The sequence below is a fragment of the Taudactylus pleione genome, unplaced genomic scaffold (genome assembly GCF_031769625.1).
Source record: "Taudactylus pleione unplaced genomic scaffold, aTauple2 ptg000040l, whole genome shotgun sequence".
Taxonomy (NCBI): Eukaryota; Metazoa; Chordata; class Amphibia; order Anura; family Myobatrachidae; genus Taudactylus; species Taudactylus pleione.
Genome location: NW_028284442.1, coordinates 4,792,918 through 4,815,695, shown reverse-complemented (window position 1 = coordinate 4,815,695; position 22,778 = coordinate 4,792,918). Strand labels below are relative to the sequence as shown.

The 22,778-nt window shown below is 41.8% G+C and overlaps 1 protein-coding gene across 1 annotated transcript in view; it reads right to left on the bottom strand.

The window, feature by feature from the left end:
- The window catches only part of LOC148538322 (dynein axonemal heavy chain 3-like), a 1,025,530-nt gene that overhangs the window by 145,814 nt on the left and 856,938 nt on the right, over positions 1-22,778 (bottom strand). Inside the window, exons 50-52 of the mRNA XM_088455384.1 lie at positions 22,503-22,633; positions 12,240-12,432; positions 1,502-1,680 (exon numbers count right to left, since the gene is read on the bottom strand). Of these exons, the coding sequence (XP_088311510.1) occupies positions 1,502-1,680; positions 12,240-12,432; positions 22,503-22,633 (503 nt within the window). The remainder of the gene's footprint in view (positions 1-1,501; positions 1,681-12,239; positions 12,433-22,502; positions 22,634-22,778) is intronic.

Below are 22,778 nucleotides of genomic sequence, written 5' to 3'. Positions count from 1 at the left end.
AAAATGTGTTCAGCCTTTCCAGTGACTATAGGTACGTAAGGCAGGGAGCTGATACTGTGAGACCAAGACTCATCAATGTAAACGGAGTTCTGGTAACAGTCAAGCACAAAGCTAAAACTGCAAACAGGCAGGAATGTTGGGATGCACACAAATCCCTTTAGACCTCTAGAATACAGTAGCTCAATTTTATTTACATTTATAATATAATGCAATTGGTGTCATTTAGAAAAGTTATAAATTGCATTGTAAAAGCTGTTTTGCAGTATGATGCACCCATTTTTACAGGGAGATGTATGACTTCGAGGATGATATTGAAGGGCTACAACATTTAGCATCTTCTGAGTGGAAAAGCAGGGCAGATCGGTGGCATCCCTTGTGGAATCTACCTATTTATACACATGCAAATACTAGATTTCATTTTGTTGAATCATATTATTTAAATACTCGTTTATTGCCCCCTCCCCCTGCTCGCCCTGCTGCCTCTGCTGCCCCCCCCACCTGCTCAATTGCGCTCCATCCCGACTCCCCCCCACTGTTGCTTTGGATCACCCCCACCTTCCCCTGCTCCCATACTTACCCTGGCAGTCAGCCCTCCTCTCCTAAGGCTGTTCTATGTCCCACGCAGTGGGAGCAGTCATGGCTTTCACTGCATATGCATTGAGCAGATTAAGCAGACCTTTTGAAATTATTATATAAATGGTGCATAGGGGGTATCCTGCTTAGATGGGGTCTGCATAATATTTCCCTCACTGCAGAAATGCTACAATATCTACTGGCGCTCAGGAGATCCCAGTAATTAGGAGTCAACAAATACTTTCAAGATACTGTACATTTTGCTTCACATCAATATCTTCTGGAAACACAAAAGATAAACTTTTTATACATAATTATCTGATGTCCCCTAATAATGATTATATTTAGACATAAATGAGGCAAAACTGAGGAATATATTAGGAGCAAAACAGAATAGTTTACTTTAAAGAAGAGTTGATCCTAAACTGTTAAGCTGGGTACACACTATACTATGTAACAAACAAAACAATGGCACCATATTTTGTGTTGCAGGACTGTATCTAATTTATAGTTTCTCCTGTACAGTACACTATGTGCAGTTGTGAGTACAGACTACACAATGTGCACCAGATTGTACATCACAACGTCCTATGTGACATGCAGGACAGCAGATGGGACGATGCGAGGAATGACGCATTTAAACATACACACTATACGTTGTGTACAATATATTGTTCGGTTCTGCGATGGAACAATATGTTGGATGATAGATCTTGTAGTATGTACCCAATTTTAGTCCTAAAGAAAAGACTGCAGAAACATTTCTACTGTATCTACCATGCAAGTTTATTGCCAGACCCACAATGCCACAAACGTAACAGTAGATTGATTTTCAAGGGTGCACCTACTGTACTGTGCTAAAGTGAAATTAATATGCATTTATACAAATAGAAAAGCACTGCTTTTTTGTAATTCACTTTGATCATACTTGTCCATGAAGTAGTCATTTAGGTTAGTTATCCGTTCCTGTAGCTTCTGAGATGATCCACTTTTCTTAATAGCATTAACGTACATGTTAATAAACCAAGACAAAGAATACTGATACATGGAGTCAATGTATTCCAGGTCTGAGATGACAAAAAATATGACGCTGGAGTGGTTTGCAACCTGTTAACACAAAAAAAACCAGTTAAAAAAATAAAATAGAGAGAGAGAGACAGCGAGAGAGAGACAGCAAGAGAGAGAGAGAGAGAGAGAGAGATTGCAAGACTGAGAAAGAACAGATAGAACCAAAAAGTATCCGGAACTTTGAGGCTAAAGTTTTATTTTTGCAGACATTGCCACACCAGCCTTGTATAACAATGGAGATAATGACACACCGTGATTTAGCAGCCAGTGAGAGAAAAATAAAGACTCTTCACAAATCTTAAATCTTAGACAATGGATAAAGGTATTCCCTCACATGTGGCGCTTAACCACCAAGAAAAATATACACAATTAGTCCTTACATCAAATAAATTTCTCAGTTCTGTCCAGTTCCCTTAATGCCGGATTCTCTTATCCAAAGACAATTCAATATGCTTCAGACAATGAAGTAAACCAGTTTCCACAACGTGATCATCAGTCAAAAAGATGAAAGAAAAACACATACAGGGGTATTCAATATGGGAGCGATAACATCGTTTTTGCGTTAATATCGGAGGTATGACGTCATTATCGCAGGTTTTACTTTTACACCGTATTCAATTTCAAAGACTTATCGCAGTTTTGAAAAGTCTTTGATAAAAAATGGGGATAACTTTTCACCATTGAATTGGTGTCGAAAAAAAGTGCAGAATTGGGGTTTAGGGGTGCAGGCTTAAAAAAAATAGCCTGCACCCCTGGGAATGACATTTAAAAAAGAACTGTGTCAAAAAAAGTAAAAAAAAAAAAATAGGGACACCCCAAAAAATTAATTTAAAAATTGGGGTGAAAAAAAAAAAAATTAGGAAAAAATTGTATAACAATAGGAGGTTCAGGGCTATTCTGCAAGTATGCGGCAGGTGTTTTGAAGAATAGAATTATAGCGGCAGGTGCACAAATGCAGAATTTTTTAAAATTTACTTTAGGGACTTAAAAATATGCTAGTACCCTTTTTCATGTACCCCAAATTTGATGGGACCACTTAAAAAAACGAAAAAATTTAACCTAAGTGCTCTTCTGCAACACTTCTTCAATGTCGGGAAAAAAACACCTGCTGCGGCTATTTAAATCCCCGACTTTCAATTAAAGGCTAAAACGGGGGTACCCATAGTGTTCCACCATGTTTTTACAACTTTAGGGGGTCTTACAATTTTTTTAAGGAAAAATTCTTAACTTTACGCAAATCCAACTTCGGAGTTTCCCGTTTTCGTTAATTTTATATTGAATATGGGGATAAGCGGGAGCGCGCCCGATACTTTAACACAGGTAAAAACTCCGATATGAAACGTTAACTTCAACAGTGAAGTTAAGGTTTCATATTGAATACCCCTCACAGTGTAATATTGTCACACAGATGAACAAAGGTTTAATAGATTTTACACTCACATTTAAAAAATAAAACACAAGCATATCACCACAAAGTGGTATCACAGAGGGTGAAGAATTAATCCTTTCATCCAGAAAGTTGTTATGTTACCCTCCCAGATGATAATAGGGTTGAGGTCCAGAGTCCCTGGAAACAATCTCCTCTTCAAGGGCAGCAATTTAGGATGATTCCAGGACCTTCACCACTATGTGCCATACAATAATGTCACCGATACTTGAAGCTTTTCGGACCTCTAGTCCTTCCTCAGAAGTATGGTGACCAGTGACTACATGGCTATACTTATACCCCGGCGGCTCCTATTTATGCACTTCCAGTTTCGGAGCTTCACGATGACGTCACTTCCAGTCACGGCATTTGCCGCGAATTGGCGCCATTTTGGAGGGGCTGATCTCTTAATAAAGAGGGGTATAAATATAGCTGGAGTTTACTTCATTGCCTGAAGCATATTGAACTGTCTTTGGATAAGAGAATCCTGCATTAAGGGAATTGGACAGAACTGAGAAATTTATTTGATGTAAGGACTAATTGTGTATATTTTTCTTGGTGGTTAAGCGCCACACCAGCCTTGTACACAAATCTGTGTAAAGTGACATAAAGCATCTGATTCTATATCCCAGGAAATTTAGAATGCGTATATACATGTGCTGTATGGTAAAACAGGTGCAACTGGGTAAAATAAAATCCGCTGAACACTTAATGGGGAATTCAATTAGCCCTGTTAATTTTTTGCACCGGTTTTCTGCGGTTTTTTTCACGCAATTCAATTACATCTTTTTTCACACAAAAAAGGGATTTGCCCAAAAACACATAGAATCCGTGATAAGTTCATGGACCTATTATGTTTTAGATGGCGAAAACATTGTCAATATCAAGGATTTTTTTTCACCTACCTCAAGTGAAAAAAAAATCCCTGATAACTGCCAGCTAATAGAGTAGTCCTCGGGGATCAATCAAATTACAGCAGCTAATTGAATTCCCCACTTAAACTTTCTTTTGCAGTGACTCTCTATGGGCTCTATTCATTATTTTAATTGCAGACCCCGATAATTAACATTCCAACTCGAAGCAAGCGCCGGAGTAATTCATCATTGCTCTGGCGCAGAGACAACTGATCTGAAAATTAGCTGTCTCCATGAGTCTTTTCACTGATCATGAAACCAGTGTGCCTGCGCGACCTACAGCTCACGCAGGCGTACAAAAGCCCCAGTGTCTGGTGGAAGGAGCTGGACAGGGGAGGGGGGATATGAAAGATGGTGAATGCTCCCGCGGTCAAGCTTAGAAAATATAGTATTTTTGGTGCTTGATGAATTCTGTCCCCATACTAGTGTATGGGGACAGTGGGCCATACCAGGAGAGAAAGGTAAGCAGGAGATATCTGTGATACTAGTGTATGGGGACAGCGGGCCATACCGGGAGAGAAAGGTAAGCAGGAGATATCTGTGATACTAGTGTATGGGGACAGCGGGCCATACCGGGAGAGAAAGGTAAGCAGGAGAAGTCTGTGATACTAGTGTATGGGGACTGCGGGCCATACCGGGAGAGAAAGGTAAGCAGGAGATATCTGTGATACGAGTGTATGGGGACAGCGGGCCATACCAGGAGAGAAAGGTAAGCAGGAGATGTCTGTGATACCAGTGTATGGGGATGGCGGGCCATACCGGGAGAGAAAGGTAAGCAGGAGATGTCTGTGATACTAGTGTATGGGGACTGCGGGCCATACCGAGAGAGAATGGTAAGCAGGAGATATCTGTGATACGAGTGTATGGGGACAACAGGACATACAGGGAGAGAAAGGTAAGGAGGAGATGTCTGTGATACTAGTGTATGGGGACAGCGGGCCATACCAGGAGAGAAAGGTAAGCAGGAGATGTCTGTGATACTAGTGTATGGGGACTGCGGGCCATACCGGGAGAGAAAGGTAAGCAGGAGATATCTGTGATACTAGTGTATGGGGACTGCGGGCCATACCAGGAGAGAAAGGTAAGCAGGAGATATCTGTGATATATCCTGCATTACCTTTTTGATGAATGGCCCGAACACTTCATTTCTACAAAAGCAGGTGAAAATGTTAATTTAAGTGATGATGGATAGACCCCTATATGACTTTTTTGTTCAGTATTTATAAACCTGGTCAGTTTGCAGAAGAGAGGGATAGGTTTAAAAAACTCCACTTATAACCTTAATGCTCATAAAATAATAAATGGTACAGCCTGACAAATTGTTACATTTAGTGTGGAGTATGTTTAGAAATAAGATAGAAGACCAGTTATGTTACACGTTGTAGTGTGCTACCTTTTTATAACATCACCAAGGTGTATTCCTTGCACAAAAGTATGTCAGAATGTACTAATCCCATTATATGTCACCCTCTTTGTAATACCACACTCACTTATCATACCATGTGTTTCAAGTTGGCAGCGTAAAGAGGGCATTGTAGTTTGAATTCCTTTAACTCTGGGTTATTATTGATAATAATTAAAGCACATACTGTGTCACCTGTTCCTATACCATAAAGCAGTTGTTGGTAGGGTAGCACCCAGCAGTAAGCATCCTGACAGAGATAAGGTTAGATACTGTACAATTTTACTCTCTGAATCAAGGTGTTTACAAAATGTAAGGTTACTCTTCATAGGAACTCACCTGACCCATTTGAGTAAACATAGATCTTGCGCTCCCAAAAACGTTTAAGCAGCTATCTATTTATTAAATCAGTGTACCTGGCTAATAATTCTAGTAAATAAATTAATAGAAGCGCTTGTAATTATGTACCTAAGGTGTGTCGTTTGGTGATGATTAAACTGTTATAACTGTATTTAATTTATGGACCAGCAATGTTTGACATACAATACACTCAAAACATATAAACAGACAATCATGTTTAGAGCGTTTTCTGAGAGAACATGTGTGGTTTGGGACTGGTTCCCTGTTACTGACAGTACGATAAGTTCACAAGTAGTGTTGTGTTGAAACACTTGCCCTACCTTTCCCTATCAGTGGTGTTCTCCGTTATCTGCTTCTGTAGCAGCTTGTAGATAATCCTAGGCTTGGTTGTAACCAGATGTACTTCTGGGTCCAGTTCCAATAGGTGCCAGTGTTTTTTTTTTACGCTGACTTCCAGACTTTTTGTATAACTATTGTATTGGTGATGAATAGAGTTCTCAATGGACTTCTTTCTTTTTTATTATTATATTATAGCAGATCTTCTCTTTTTTTCTACTTTTTCAAGCTATCATCAATGGCTTTTTCAGGATAATCCCTTTCAATAAATCTTTGTTTGAGGAGTTTGCTCTGTTCTTTGAAGACTTCGTCATTTGTACAGTTTCTTTTGATGCATTGAAACTGTCTTCCTGGGATGTTCCTGCTCCATTTGGGATGATGGTTGCTGGAGGATAGAAGGTAGTTGTTGCAGTCAACTTTTTAAAAAAAAGTTTGGGTGTGTATTTCGTTGCCCTCTATGTAGATTTCTAAATCCAGAAACTGTATGATTCTTTTGCTGTAATTATATGTAAATTCCAAATTCAGTTGGTTATTATTCAGTAAGTAAAGAATTTAGTCAACGAATCTTCGTCACCGTCCCAGATGAAAATGACATCATCTATGAATCTTTTTCAGTGTCTAAGGTGTTCCTGAAATGGGTTGTTTCGCCATATATAGTCATCTTCCCATTTCGTAACGAATACATTTGTGTAAACAGAAAGGATTTCACTTCTGTCTGTATTGCAAAGCATACAGAGAAACCGGAATAAACACCACAGAACCTTTAATAGGTTTCTGTTCACATACAAAGAATAAAGAATTCGAAATTCCTGTTTTGCCGTGCACATCAATTCCCGCAAAGCTTGTGACAGTCTAACAACTCCCGATCTGATCCTGCTGCACAGGTGAGTGAGCAGGCATACCCACAGTAATTTTTCTAGTTAGGTTGGCTGCATTAAGAGGGCAATTTTTGAGTTGATTGCGTTACTTCCGGTTTGGTGGCCAGAAGGCACAGATGTGTGTTATTGGCAATCATTTACGATATATAAACAGGCTTATTTGAATAGTTGTTATGATCCTGTGGTGATCGCTGTGCTGTCTCTTGTTGGTGAGTCTGATGATTTTATGTTGAATTAAAAGGAGAATTGCACATCAAGTGGTGAGTGCCCTTTTTTCTGGATTTTCTATTTTTTGGGCTATATGCCTTTGAAGGAGCACCCCTAGACGTTACAAGTTCGGTTCAGTGTGCAGTCATTTTGATGTATATATATATATATATATATATATATATATATATACACATATATCTGTCTCGAATCACTCCGCAGCAAACTCCTCAGTGAGAAACACAGCGGCTCTCTGCAAAGAGCTAACATAAGGACACTGTCCAAGCAACGAGCGGCAGGCAGACGGAGACTACACGCAGCTGACTGTCCCGGTGCAAGCTGCTACAGCAGCAGACAATGGAGAACACCACTGATAGGAAAAGGTAGGGCAAGTGTTTCAACACACCACTACTTGTGAACTCAGGGCCGTAGCTAGGGTAGTGCGGCCGGTGCCATCGCACAGGGCACCACAGGGCAGGGGGTGCTGTTTGGACCTGTCAAATGTCTGTTTATTATCATTCTCACTTGTAGCTTCCTCTTATTTCATCCCCAGCATCTCCTGGCCTCCCCTATCTCTTCCCTGGCCCTTACCCATGAGGCCATTCCCCTTTTTTGGGTGCATTATGTCCCTTTGAAAAATGAGGGGGCACCATTGCTCTTTCTGGCACAGGGCACCAAAAAGTCTAGTTACGGCTCTGTGTGAACTTATCGTACTGTCAGTAACAGGGAATCAGTCCCAAACCACACAAGTTCTCACAGAAAGTGCTTTAAACATTATTGTCTGTTTATATGTTTTAAGTGTATTGTATGTCAAACATTGCTGGTCCATAAATTAAACAGTTTAATCATCATCAAACGACACACCTTAGGTACATTACAAACGTTTCTATTAATTTATTTGAAACATTTGAGTACCCACTGGAGAGTTATTATGAAGAGGGTTGCCCAATGGTTATTAAAAAATGGTAAATATTACAACTGTTACAGATACATTAATGAATATTGCTATATTTTATAGAAATTAAAAATGATCTTGCTGTAGAAATAAATGGGCATATTTAATAGCGAATTATATTCTTTTTATCACTCTTTATGAATCCTACATCATACTCCAACCAATCAGCTCCTGTCATGTGTTGATTAATTGGTTGCAGCACCATTTAAGATTCGTAAGAAGCGATAACAAGTTTATTACTTGTTATTAAATATGCCCTTAATTTCTATATTACTCTAAATAATACCATTCTAAAACAAGGTGACCAGTGTGCATATTACCTTCTTTGTTCAGGCTGATACAGAGGTCACATCTATCTCCTCTGTGGCACTGCCAACAGTCAGCCCCAAGGAAGGTTGCACTGATGTTCTACGTCCCTTTCCCAGATAGCAAGGCTTATAAGACCCTGGGGATCCCTGTGCTACACTCGTGTTTCTTTATATATATATATATATATATATTAGGGGTGTGCACCGGACACTTTTCGTGTTTTGTGTTTTGGTTTTGGATCTGGATCTTTCTTCGTGTTTTGGATCTGGATTGGTTTTGCCAAAACCACCCTTCCGTGTTTTGGGTTCTGGGTTTTGTGTTTTGGATCTGGATTTTTTCTTAAAAAATAAAAAAAACCAGCTAAAATCACATAAATGGGCCTTTTTTTGTTCCTACGCTATTAATAACCCCAATAACATTAATTTCCACTCATTTCCACTCTATTCTGAACACCTCACACCTCACAATATTGTTTTTAGGCCAAAAGGTTGTACCGAGGAAGCTGGATGACTATGCTAAGCGACACAAGGGGGCGGCACAAACACGTGGCCCATCTAGGAGTGGCACTGCAGTGGCAGACAGGAAGCCAATCAGCGTTATGGTGCCCATTTGCATGTAGCACGAACCCGGGAGATCCGTGCTACATGCATCTGTGTGATTGGCACAGAGCAATGACAGGTCCGTGAGACCCGTCTGTGCTGCTGTGGTAAAAAAAAAAAAAAAAACCTGTGTAAAAAAAGAAAAAAATGGCGTGCACCCCCCCAAAAAAGAGCAACCAGCCCCGGGCATTAGTAACCCAGTGCTGGGTGTGCTTAAATACAGGGGACAAACGACGTAGGGGTCCCCTGTACTTAAGCACAACCAGCACCGGGCTAGTCAGAACCAGCGCTGGTTGCCAAAATACGGGGGACAAACGACGTAGGGGTCCCCTGTATTCTGCGCAACCAGCTCTGGGCTCTGATCCGGTCCTGGTTCTGGAAATATAGGGGACAAAAAATGAGTAGGGTTCCCCTGTATGTTCCAGAACCAGCACTGGACTTTTTCTAGCGGGGGGCTGATGCCACAGCCAGGGGAGCCCTTTCACCGGGCCCCCCAGCCGCAGCATCAACCCTGACCGCTAGTCAGCCCAGGCCGGGGATCCCTGGAGAGCTGGGGACCCCCCCAATAAAGGGGTCACCCTCTCCAGGGCACCCCAGGCCCAGGCTGATAGCCCGGGGCTATCCCCGCCACCCCTGGTGGCGGTGGGTGGCGGGTTGATTGTGTGGTGTGGTGTAAATAAAGAATATCAAACATTGTCTTTACAAGTAGAACTGCAAGTCCCAGCTAGCCTGCCCCGCATGCTGGTACTTGGAGAACCACAAGTACCAGCATGCAGGGCATTAAGGGCCCACTAGTACCTGTAGTTCACCTGTAAAAAAAATGTTTAAAAAAACACAGGACACACACACCGTGACAGTATAAGTTTATTAAACATACATACACACACACACATGTACACATACTCACCTATGTAACCTGTAGCATCGGTCCACTTGTCCGGTAAAGTATCCCTAGGGGACCTGTGAAAAAAAACATACTCACCATCTCCTATGCGAGGTTCTGTCCTCTTCGTTCCAAAGTAGGCATCCCCGGACTTGGCAAAAAAAAAAAACGAAAACGCGATCCACGAACTTAGTACCGTTCTATAGAACGGTACTTCCCGAATGAGAGCTTAGCGGCGGGGTATCACCATGGAAACCCCGCTGCTAAGCGTTCATTGGCTGAGAGAGGCCATCTCCCGTCTCTCTCAGCCAATGAATGGCTCCCTCCATTGTAGTCAATGCTGGGAGCCGCAAGGTTATTAAAGTTTACCCTGCGGTTCCCACCATTGACTACAATGGAGGGAGCCGTTCATTGGCTGAGAGACGGGAGATGACCTCTCTCAGCCAATGAACGCTTAGCAGCGGGGTTTCCATGGTGATACCCCGCCGCTAAGCTCTCATTCGGGAAGTACCGTTCTATAGAACGGTACTAAGTTCGTGGATCGCGTTTTCGTTTTTTTTTTTTGCCAAGTCCGGGGATGCCTACTTTGGAACGAAGAGGACAGAACCTCGCATAGGAGATGGTGAGTATGTTTTTTTTCACAGGTCCCCTATGGATACTTTACCGGACAAGTGGACCGATGCTACAGGGTTACATAGGTGAGTATGTGTACATGTGTGTGTGTGTGTGTGTGTGTATGTATGTTTAATAAACTTATACTGTCACGGTGTGTGTGTCCTGTGTTTTTTTTAAACATTTTTTTACAGGTGAACTACAGGTACTAGTGGGCCCTTAATGCCCTGCATGCTGGTACTTGTGGTTCTCCAAGTACCAGCATGCGGGGCAGGCTTGCTGGGACTTGCAGTTCTACTTGTAAAGACAATGTTTGATATTCTTTATTTACACCACACCACACAATCAACCCGCCACCCACCGCCACCAGGGGTGGCGGGGATAGCCCCGGGCTATCAGCCTGGGCCTGGGGTGCCCTGGAGAGGGTGACCCCTTTATTGGGGGGGTCCCCATCTCTCCAGGGATCCCCGGCCTGGGCTGACTAGCGGTCAGGGCTGATGCTGCGGCTGGGGGGCCCGGTGAAAGGGCTCCCCTGGCTGTGGCATCAGCCCCCCGCTAGAAAAAGTCCAGTGCTGGTTCTGGAACATACAGGGGAACCCTACTCATTTTTTTCCCCTGTATTTCCAGAACCAGGACCGGATCAGAGCCCAGAGCTGGTTGCGCAGAATACGGGGGACCCCTACGTCGTTTGTCCCCCGTATTTTGGCAACCAGCTCTGGTTCTGACTAGCCAGGTGCTGGTTGTGTTTAAGTACAGGGGACCCCTATGTCGTTTGTCCCCTGTATTTAAGCACACCCAGCACTGGGTCACTAATGCCCGGGGCTGGTTGCTCTTTTTTTGGGGGGGAGGACGCCATTTTTTTCTCTTTTTACACAGGTTTTTTTTTTTTTATTTACCACAGCAGCACAGACGGGTCTCACGGACCCATTAGTGCTCTGTGTCAATGACACAGATGCAAGTAGCACGGATCTCCTGGTCCGTGCGTGCATCTGTGTCATTGAAATACACAGCAGCACAGACGGGTCTCACTGACCCATCTGTGCTCTGTGTCACTGTCAATCACACAGATGCATGTAGCACGGATCTCACGAGTCCGTGCTACATGCAAATGAGCACCATAATGCTGATTGGCTGAGAGCCGTGACAGACGGCTCTGTCAGCCAATCAGCACTTTGCCCATTAAAGGCAAAGGCATTTTTTTTTAAATGGCCGCTCGAGGCAAAACCTCGAGATCCGACAGCAGATCTCGAGGTTTTGCCTCGGGAGAGGGATCCGGGGCAGACAGGGAGATCCGAGCTTGGGCTCGGATCGCCCCGGATCCCCGAAGTTCGGGTGGGTTCGGTTCTCAGGGAACCGAACCCGCTCATCCCTAATATATATATATATATATATAAAAAATTTTTTTTTTTTTTTTTTGCTTTTTTTCAGTGAAATTTTATTTTATGGACTTTTATTTGTATTTGTAGCAATTTTTATCAGCTGTCACTGTGCTTTCATGTTGGCATTTCTAATGGCACAAACCAACAGGGCTGTATAACTAATGGCTTCCTCAGCTAAAATTTCTCTTCTGACACGCCAGAGAATGCAAAACAATGATTTGATGAAATATCTAAAATCACTTAAGTTCACTGTTAAGAGAATAATGAACTTGTAAAAACAAAACAAATGCAAATAGGTGTAAAAAAAAATTGTGATGGTATAAAAAGAATGTACATACAGGTCTGTAGCCATCTCTGGTTTCATCAATTTGTTTCTCTGTCTTAGCTGTTATTTCTTGTTTCTCCTGGATCTCCTGGGATAACTTCTTGCTTGAGGAAAGAATGTCAATAGCTCGCTCGTCCTCCAAGATGTTTCCTTGTGACAGAGATAATACTTCCAAAATCTGATCTTCTATCTCTTTCAACTGTTTTCTGTTATAAGAAATTGTATTTATTTTAGGAATCATAAAAATAAAGCATGGAGGATTCCAGCACAGTCTAGACTGCTATTTCTATCATTTTCTCCCAAGCAGACCCTCACAGTAATTTAATTGTCATAGATTCCTAAGCATGTCAAATTCCAGCACAACTGCTTACATATTTTGCCTCAAGTGAATTATTTTATAATAGGCTCTGGGAGGAATTCATCAATGTTTGACTGATTTAATTCTTTACCTAGACACCTAGACTTTAAGACTGGTAGGCAAATAAAACCAATATATACTTAAAATGCATAAGCAGTGTTCCTAAATTCACTTTGGCTGGTTTTGAATGGCATTTAATCTTTAAATTGCATACTAAAATATTAATTAACACAATTATCAACTGATTTTTGCTACAGGAACATACACACACGTACACACACATAACATATGCAAATAAACAATGAATTGTGTTATACTTGCATATCTCCCAGCAATCTCTTTTAAAGTGCATTGTATATGTATTTTTTGCAGGTACAGTTTCCCAACTCATGGGACACATGAAGACAAAGTGACTTGTTCAAGGACACAAGGCATTGACAAGGATCAAATTAGGATCTCAAACAAGTCTCTGAGGACTCATATTTATGGACCATTAAACACTTGTCCAATGTACATCATTTATGCTGTATTCATTGGCTGCTGGGTGCAGCTTTACACAACCTCAAAATACTGTTTTATTGATGACTATGAGGAATGCATAGTCAGTACTCACTGTCCTTTTCATAAATATTGGTCAGACTAAAAATAAAGCAAGCTGCAGTCCTGGCTTGTCTGGTGTTTTGAAGAAGTGCAGCAAGTGCTCAGGGGCACAGAGAAGGGGGGGTGGAAGCGGGTACTAATTACCCATGCCCAGGCTTGTTGGAGGGGCCTGGCGGGGGTAAAGGTCTGACGCTGCTGTGTGCTGGGCTGCAGTGGGAGACTGATCGCTGCTGCTGAGCAGCCTGAGGTGGGGAGTGATCACACTTTTTTTTTCCCCAGAAGGGTGCGTGGCCACGCCTCCTTCGATTGGGTCACACCCCCTCCCCGAGTCTGGGTCGGCTCTCTCCGCCCCTGCGAGTGCTGATAGTAGAGTGGGCCTATTTATTAACTAAACTTTGTGGGAAATCTTCAGAAAACAGACATTTTTTGAGGAATCCCACAAAAATGAAGTATCCCCAGAATGTATGAAGTGGTGACCACAACAGATAATGGATATCTGCTGCGCTCCCTCCATTTTTAATAGGAAATCACCCCTCATTGGTTCTTATGGGGGCTGCTAAATTATGAGATATATCAAGCTACAGTATGAAAAGCATAGCTTTTAGGAATTTGGCCCCGATAGCCATTGTCATCATTGTAGTCTTTGGGCTACATTTCTCCAATTGTAGTAAAAATGCCAGGTCCGAACTCAGCAGTATAATGATAGCATAAGCTACCACTATATTATTATGTCTCTGCAGGGACGAGTTCCTATCTGAGCTGTGTCCCTGCAAGACATTTTTAATACATACCCCTTGAAAAATCTTTTCTTACTTGGCATGCTATGCGGCAATAAGAAATAATACTTTTCAGGGGTAATATGCAAGACAAAATAAATATGCCCCATAAGGACTTATGGATCACTATTTTGAAGTCTTTCCTCTGGTTAATGTGGTACAGCACCCCACAAGCGGGTGTGAAATCTCTTGTGAGTACATTTCCTACTCCAATTATATCTTAGCTTTCATCTTACTAGTGCAAACTAAGTTAATGAGACTAAATGAATGGTTATGTGTAACAGAATATATTGTATATACTATTTGCACCATTTTAGGCTTTGCTTTTATACGTTAAGCTTTACTTGTATAGGTAGAAGTTGTACGCTGTGTACACTGTAGTTTACCAATGGTTAAATAAGATTTTACAATTTAAGACTATTTCCATTTAGAGTGAATATTTCACTATGACTCATGTCGACAGCAATACCATATAAACAGCTTAGGGAATTGCTACTCATTCAAATCTTAGCTGCTTCTATAAACTATAAAGGGTTAACCACCAGGTGTAGGAAATTGTTTGTAACTTTAATAATTAAGGGACACAGACCAATTTCGTGATGTGTTTTTATTTCTGATGCACTTTTCACCCGATTAGTGATTCTACTACCTGCACACAATTGCCTTGAGAAAAAAAAGAATGAAAGAAAAAGCTATTACCTCATGTGAGCAACCAAATTTGCAATGTCCTGCTGTGTACCTGTACGCTTCATTTTCTGGCTTAGAGAATCACAAATACCAATCAAATAGGATAGTGCCTTACCAACAGCTTTCAGGGTTATGCTGATTAATGAGCTGAATTATTTTCCAAACGTCTAAACTGAGTTTTCCCACATATTAGGTGAAAATGAAATGTCTGAGGAAACTATTTGAGTTTAGCATCTTCCACGTCCAATAAGAGGTTATGTCAGCAATGGCTGTTTACAAGATTGGCAATACATTTGTATTCAATCTACAAGACCCAGACACATGTGCTGTAACTACCGCCTGGGGAGTAAATATGTTTGGTTTGAAGCGATACTGGTCCATCTTCTCTGCGCTCCCTGATGGTTACAAACTATCAACTGTTGATGATTAACCCTTCACTGGCTATCCCTAGTTCATGGGCTCCATAAGTAAAAGCTCATATGATACGGCACTGAACATCCACTGGTTTCCACGTGTGGTCAGAGAGCAAGGTGGGAACCTCAGGAATGAAAGAACGTACCATTGACCCTCAAAATGTTACAATGGGGACCTGTGTTTATGTCTTACTGTATGCCCCTGTCTGACACTATACTAAAAGTAGTGGCTCAATGATGATTTCTATTCCTGTTTATTAGTCATAGGAACTGGACTGGGTCCCTGTCACACTAGCACCAATATGCTCTATGAATAAGCATGCAAATAGTGCATTGGTTCCTACTATTAAATATCTGTTTGGCTCCATGTTGTCTATGTCATTGTTACACTGTCCATCCTAATATATGCTATAGCACTGGTGCTGCAGGAAAATGCTATGAGATACAGGTCAGGACCCCTTTGGCTAGCTGAGCATAGTTGTGTATTAGAGAAATTTAATGGCCTAATAATGCTGTTCCTCTTGTGGAACAGTAGAGAGTGAGGAGGCAGGTTGCAGCAGTACAGAGAATACCATGGATGGATAGTAGATAGGAGGGGTAGCTGAGCAGGAGGGATTAGCCAAGGTGTAGGCACTGGAGCAGGTTTGCAGAATACACTGAGAGAGTGGACAGGTAAGTTTTTGCTAAATCCATAGACAGGTGCAGGTTTACAAGATTGCCTGTATATAGGTACTGGAGGACAGGTGCTGGTTTACAGAATAATCAATGTAAGAACACTGGTGCAGGATTTCAGAATGTCCATGTAGGAACACTGGTGAAGGCTTTCAGAATGTTCAGGTTAGGAACACTGATGCAGGTTTTCAGGTTATCCAGTAAAGGGACACTGGAAGAGTTGTTGTACTGTCAATGTACTGCCAGCACTTCCTAGCTTAAATAGGGTACCTTGAATGGTCATTGGTCCTTCCTATCTACTGTTCGCTGATTGTGTGGACATCCAGATGAAGTCATTCCAAGATGATGGCGCTCCTGGACCAGAGCCACGGAAACTGTTAGCAAATTATGCAAATATGACTTGAGGGAACTATCATGCTCCAATGTCCACTGACACTGCATCACAGCAGAGCCAGGATGTGCAATGTTAAATACATTTTTATGAGTGGCTTTCACACTTTACAATTGATCAAAATCAAAACAACACATCAAACTGGCAGATGGCAAGCTCCAGGGGAAAGTACAAGTAAAAAACTCCCGTGACATCATTAAAATATGACTGATTCAAAGTTCATTGGAAAAACACTGTATCAAAAAGGGGAATGGTTTAAATTACTGTACTGTACTTACAAGTGAACCCTGCTATCCACTTCTACAAGCAAAAGGAGAGGCAAGTATAAGATACACTCAACGCAAGCTATGGTGACAAATTGTTTGCATAAGTAGTGTAACTAAATTGACAAGAGACTTAGGCCCTCATTCAGAGGCGGTCGGAGGATGCAAGCGGTCGCTCAGAAACTGGGCGGCCGCTTGCATCCTGACCGGCCGCCTCTGTTTCGGTCATTAGGCTGTGGGTTTACGACCGCTAGGGTGATGGTCGCGATGGTCATAGACCATCGCGACCATCGGGGCTTATGACGAGACCCTAGGGTAGGGTCTCACTTGTCGTAAGCCCCGGAGAGCTTCTGGCTCTGTCAGAGCCGGAAGCTCTCCACTGACATCACTAGTGATGTCAGTGGGGCCTCCCCCAAACGGCAGGCATTCCCATGGGAACGCCTCCGTTTAGGCTGCCACCCCCCCGGCCTGCCTTCCAAACGGGGCGAGCTGTCAATCAACATCGACAGCTCGCCCCCTTTGGAAAGAGACCCGCTATGACCGGCGCTGTCGGTCGTAGTGGTCTCACGCATGCGCATGAAGGAGCCGGCTCCCTCGTGCGCATGTGCACTGGACAAACATCGAGGCGGCCATGCGGTCGTAGACCGTACGGCCGCCTCTGAATGAAGCCCTTAGTTTTACATACAGCAAAGTGATGTGTTGTCAACTATGCAACGAGCAATGTTGATGTGTATATAAAATATTGTACTGAAAGTATAAAGCAGGGTAAACTTTTTTCTTGGAGTGCTGTATTAAAGAAATTACTTTGAACGGAGGACAACATATTTTTTTGTTACTCACAGTTATCCTCTCAGTAATTAGGTAAGGGTACTTTACTGAATAAATCTTATTCTAGGAAACACTAAAACTGATAAAATATCTTTAAATAAACTTAAGCATTTTAGATTGCAGTTTTACTTGCCAAAATGAGATGCTGTATTAATGCGAATAATGGAGTTGTGACTTCCACTGCAGGCAAGAGTCCTTGGTCTATATTTTCCGCAGATAATGCCCCTCAGAGAATGACTATGGTCTGTATTCTCCTCAGTTTATGGTATCTTTCCTCCTCCTCAGGTACCATTCCAAATCCTCTCAGATAATGGCCCTAGCCTCACACTCTCCTCCTTAGATTATGCTTCCTGCCCCCATCCTCCAGGATTCCTCCTTATATACAGTCCCCAGTGCCTGTCCTCCCTCAGATAATAGTCCCAATACTTACAATCACTACCTAGATCCCTATCCTTCTTATAGCACAGTCCCAATTATTCTCAGAAGCAGCCTCTGGTCCTCATCCACCCTATGTCTGACTCTACAGCTAGGTGGGAGGCCCAAGGCTGAGTTGGGGATGCCCTTGGGGTGGGATAACTGGGCAGGCTGCTGCTTCCATTCAGAGGGTGTTGCCTGAGCTTTGTCTGTCTTTCACAGAGATGCAAGATTGTATCAGTGGATCAAAGACTCCAAACTTTGGTTTAGTCAGAGCGCCACATTGGAGCAGGTGGAGCTCACAGGCCGCAGTTTGGACACCCCTGGTGTAGCAATAGCTCGGTTGTATTAAGTGTCTCACACAAGACACTGCAGCTTTTATGCATGCACTAGTTATCTCCTGCATAGATTATTGAAATAGCTTCCTTACTGGTGTTTTCTTAAACAGACTTTCATCCCTAATATCTATTTCGAATGCAGTGGCTAGACTGATTTACACACAAAGGGCCATATTTATTAAAATATGTGGCCTGTATCAATTTGAATCACATGGGCTCCGATAAGATCCCAACCTGGCGAAAAGGAAGAAGTAAGTGATCTCATCCGCAATCACTTTACTACTGCCTATGGACCCCATCGTGCACATGTGAACCCTGGTAAAAATGGTGATGTGCTTTGGGACATCCTGCATCCCCCTGAAGAGGAATTGAGTTAGGTGATAGGGAAGCCCTATAGCATGTAATGGGCCATCTGAAGATGCCATTAGCCCATGCAGGCAAGATCCGCACAGTTTCAGTGTATTTTATTGAATTCAATATATCATATGTCTACTTACACATACATTGATTCGCTTATCTCAAAATACCGACCTCTCTGCTGTACCCAAGATTTCACCCATACACCTTACCTGTTCCCATTAATTGTTACAGGATTTCTTTAGGGCTGTACCTACTCCTTGAAATGATCTTCTCCCCACAATAGGACTTTCTTCTAGCCTTCAATCTTTCAAGCATTCCCAGAAAAATCACCTCTTCAGACAAATTCCAGAACCACACAAAAAAACCTCCATAAGCTATTCTACCTCCCCTCTACACAGTCCACCCATAACTTTATATATGTTCTCTTTGTACACTCACACATCCCACTGATCCCAGGCAAACATTGCTGTGTGACTGGATCTTACAATCCACCTAGGACCTTTGCAATTTGGCGAGCCAATTTGCTATATCCAGAACTTTCCCTCATGTATCAAATGCCCTTTTCCCTATGGATTGTAAGCTTGTAAGCAGGGCCGTCTTACTCATATTTACCTACTCTCCCCGAGTATCTGTCAGGCTCACAAAATTTCGGGATATCTGTCTCTTCTAAAACTAACTTCTAAAAACTCTCACTTTAGTAAATAACTGTCTGTTATTACCCAATCTTGTTTATTACTGCTTGGTTCCCAATGGCAAAGTGCAATGGAATATGCAGGTGCTATACAAATAAATGTTAGTATATAAGTGAAGGAAACACCTTTTTTTGAATAAGAATACAGTACGTCAGTACTTTGACAATCTAACAAGGACGTGTACTGTATGAGAAATGAAGATAAAAAAAGGCACTGTAAGCCATCTAAGCCAGATATTTGCTTTAATCTTGTTAACTGTACTAGATAAATGAAAGCACTTTTTCCACGTTGGGTACAGGATCCCGACGGTCAGGATGCTGACAGAATACCAACAGTGGCATCCCGACGGTCAAAATCCCAATGGATACTGGTAAGTATTCTAACCCATATCTTAACCCTTACCCTAACCCACCCCTCCCGCAGCCTAACCCTAACCATCATGTCCCTCAGCCTAACCCTAACCATCATGTCCCGCAGCCTAACCCTAACCATCATGTCCCGCAGCCTAACCCTCTCCCTAGTGTCTATACTAACCCTAATGCCTACCATCGGAATCTGTTGGTATTGTGATTATCAGGATGCCACTGTCAGTATTATGACGATCGATATCCTGACTACATCCCCTTTTTCCTGCACTCTGATTGTCTCATTAGTGTCTGTGCACATCGTTACATCACTGCTGTTAATACCTCACTCAATGCCATATAATAGGAAAGCTTGCATTTGTTGGTGCTTATTGTATATTTGGAAAACATGTTTCTGCAGATTGATGAAGCCTCTGAAATGTTCATAAAGGCTGCATTGTGCTCTTATTCTGAATTGGCCATTATCAATCCAATACAAGTTAGGATTATTATAAATCTGTCATTAGCATCATAACAGCTGTATTCCATGAGAGGCTACAATGGTATCTTATATTTTGTCTACAAATATTTAAACTTTATTACATTTGCCCAGAAAAAAACACCTAAATGTATAAGACATTGTTTAAATGCCCTGAATTTTATCGCTTCAGCTAGCATTGATCTTCATCCGCATACTTTTAAAATATGGACATATTCTTATGAAAAATATAACTTGTTACTAAGTGAAAGTATTTTAGGTTTAACAGTGTTCATCCCTAAAATGTAGTATGTGTGAATTGTCTAGATTAGAATTGCTTTTAATAGAAGCATTTTTCCGTAACACTTATTTCTTAAGCTCATACCACCTCCAACTCAAAAATTGTGAACAATCTGTGAAATATGAAAATATGTATTTATATCCTTTGTCATGAAAAGATAAATTAGATTATAATAGAGAATGATTCTTAAACCATAAAAACTCAAAGTAACTTCAATAGGCATACATAAAGATGCTGACTTTGATGTAATCTGTATGTTGACAACTTAACAGTACGTTATGTTGCCCATTTTTGGAGTGAGGCTCAACAGACAATGCTGACCTGGACTTATGCTCCTATATTGAGCAATCAATTTACATTTTAAGTGATGGAGTTTATGAGCAAGGGTTCTTTATCATACTCTCTACTATGAAGACATTTTGTTCCTGGCAATAAAGTTTTCTATGAATTTTCTGTTTTTGTTTTCTTGTATATGTATATATCTATTATATAAGGTGTAAGGTGTGGGTCTAGCACAGCCTCATAGAGTGCTGCATGGAGGCTCCCCCCCAGCTCTCACTGGCTGCCTGGACACTACAACATCTCCTCTCCCCAGCTAGCTAACAGAGTAGACACCTTCTACAATGATCTATATTATTCTCCTACACCCCTCACTCCTTACTCTCCCTTTATTTTATATCTGTATCCACCTCTCACCAAACCTATGTTCATTTTGAAAATCTCTAAATAAACTCTATTTAAAATTACAAAAAGTAAACTTTTCCAATTTAGTTTTTATGACTTTCTTGTAAAGCAGCAATAGAAATGTACCCTACAATGTAATTGGTTAGTTTCCTCAGATCAGCAGTATAAAATGTGTACTTTATTGAAGGCAGTGATATAACTAGAAATAACTGACCCCAAAAGCAACATTTTTAAATGGCTTCCTGAAAACATAATCAAAACTATAGTATATCAAATAATAAGGCACTAATTTCTCTCACGAATAATCAAATACACTAAAGTTAAAGAAGTGTTGTATAGAAGCAAATAATGTTTGAGTTACAGTTGTAAAACTTTTTAAATAATAAGTATATTTATATTAAGAACATTCCATTGTTATTGACTTTTAAAGGAATAACATTTAATAAGATTTCCCTTAAAAAAATCTAATCAATATCAAGTAAACGTGCTTGACATTGATAATTATGAATTTACCAGTCCCTCAACAGGAGGCATAAATCCAGATGGCTTAAAGGCTAGTACTGTATTATGACCTGTGCTGTCTAGGATCTTGTTCACCAAAAGGCTTTATAATAGGGCATTCACAAGTGGTGGTGGGATGCCATTTGCTTTCTTATCCCTTTTTCCTCTTATGATGTTCCTCCTTTCCCCTACAGTATCTCACATTTTAGTTACCATATACCAAATGTGAAATGGTAGGATTTAAATTGTCATACATAAAAAGAGATTGCATATATCAAATTGTCGAACTGAAAGAACATAATTTTTACAGAAATATCAATGCTTCAATATTAGGGCCGCCATCAGGAGAAGACTGCCTGGACTGAAGTCCTGGGCCTGGACAGAGACAAGGACCAGCCCCTGGCTCCTACCGCCAATATCTGGAGAGCTGCACAGTGGCAGACCACCTGGAGGCCATGGAAGCATTGGCCTCCAGGCACCAGCTGCCAGGGGGCACTGAGAGATCCATCTATAACTGCTGCCTGAACCCTGCTGATCATTACAACATTGGGGTCCATCCAGGCAGCAGCTTGCCAGTTGCTGCCTGGTACAATATTTTTTTTTAAATTAAGACAAGGTGCTCACGACGCCATGCGCTGTGCACACTTTCACAAAGCAGAGCAGCCAGAAGACATAAGGGAAGGTACATTTCTGTTAGCTGCATGGGGCTGAATCTGGGAGCTGGTTGGGAAGACAGAAGGGGTGCTGGATGGGGAGATAGAAGATGTACTGGCTGGGGAGGTAGAAGGGGTGCTGGTTGGAGAGACAGAAGGGGTGCTGGCTGGGGAGACAGAAGGGGTGCTGGCTGGGGAGACAGAGAGGGTGCTGGCTGGGGAGACAGAAGGCGTGCTGGCTGGAGAAACAGAGGGGGTGCTGGTTGGGGAGACAGAAGGAGTGCTGGCTGGAGAGACAGAAGGGGTGCTGGCTAGAGCAACAGAAGAGGAGCTGGAGAGACAGAATGGGCCATGGGCCTGGAGAGACAGAAGGTGACTGACTGGAGAGACACTGCAGGTCTGGAGTTGCAGAAACACAGTGGGGGGGGCTGCCTATTTTGTCAGTCCTGGGCCCTACAATTTCTGATCCCTGTTCAATATGCCAAATGACAGCTTTCCCAATATTAAAGAAAAAAAAATTTACCTGATTTTCGCTCCTTCGAGATACAACTGATTCTTCCTTTCTTCTAAGTCAGGCTTTTCTTCTACAGCAAGAATAGTTAACAGTTGATGCTCTAAACCTATAGGTGTTATCATGAAATTGATCAGTGTCATCTATAAAGGTAAGAAAAAAATACTCAATGATTATATATTTACAGATTGCACTATAAATTTAGGTTTTGCATTTCTTGTTTACTGTAGCACAATAAATGTGCAGTACAATGCTCAAATATTCTTTTATAATAAATGGCAATTGGCA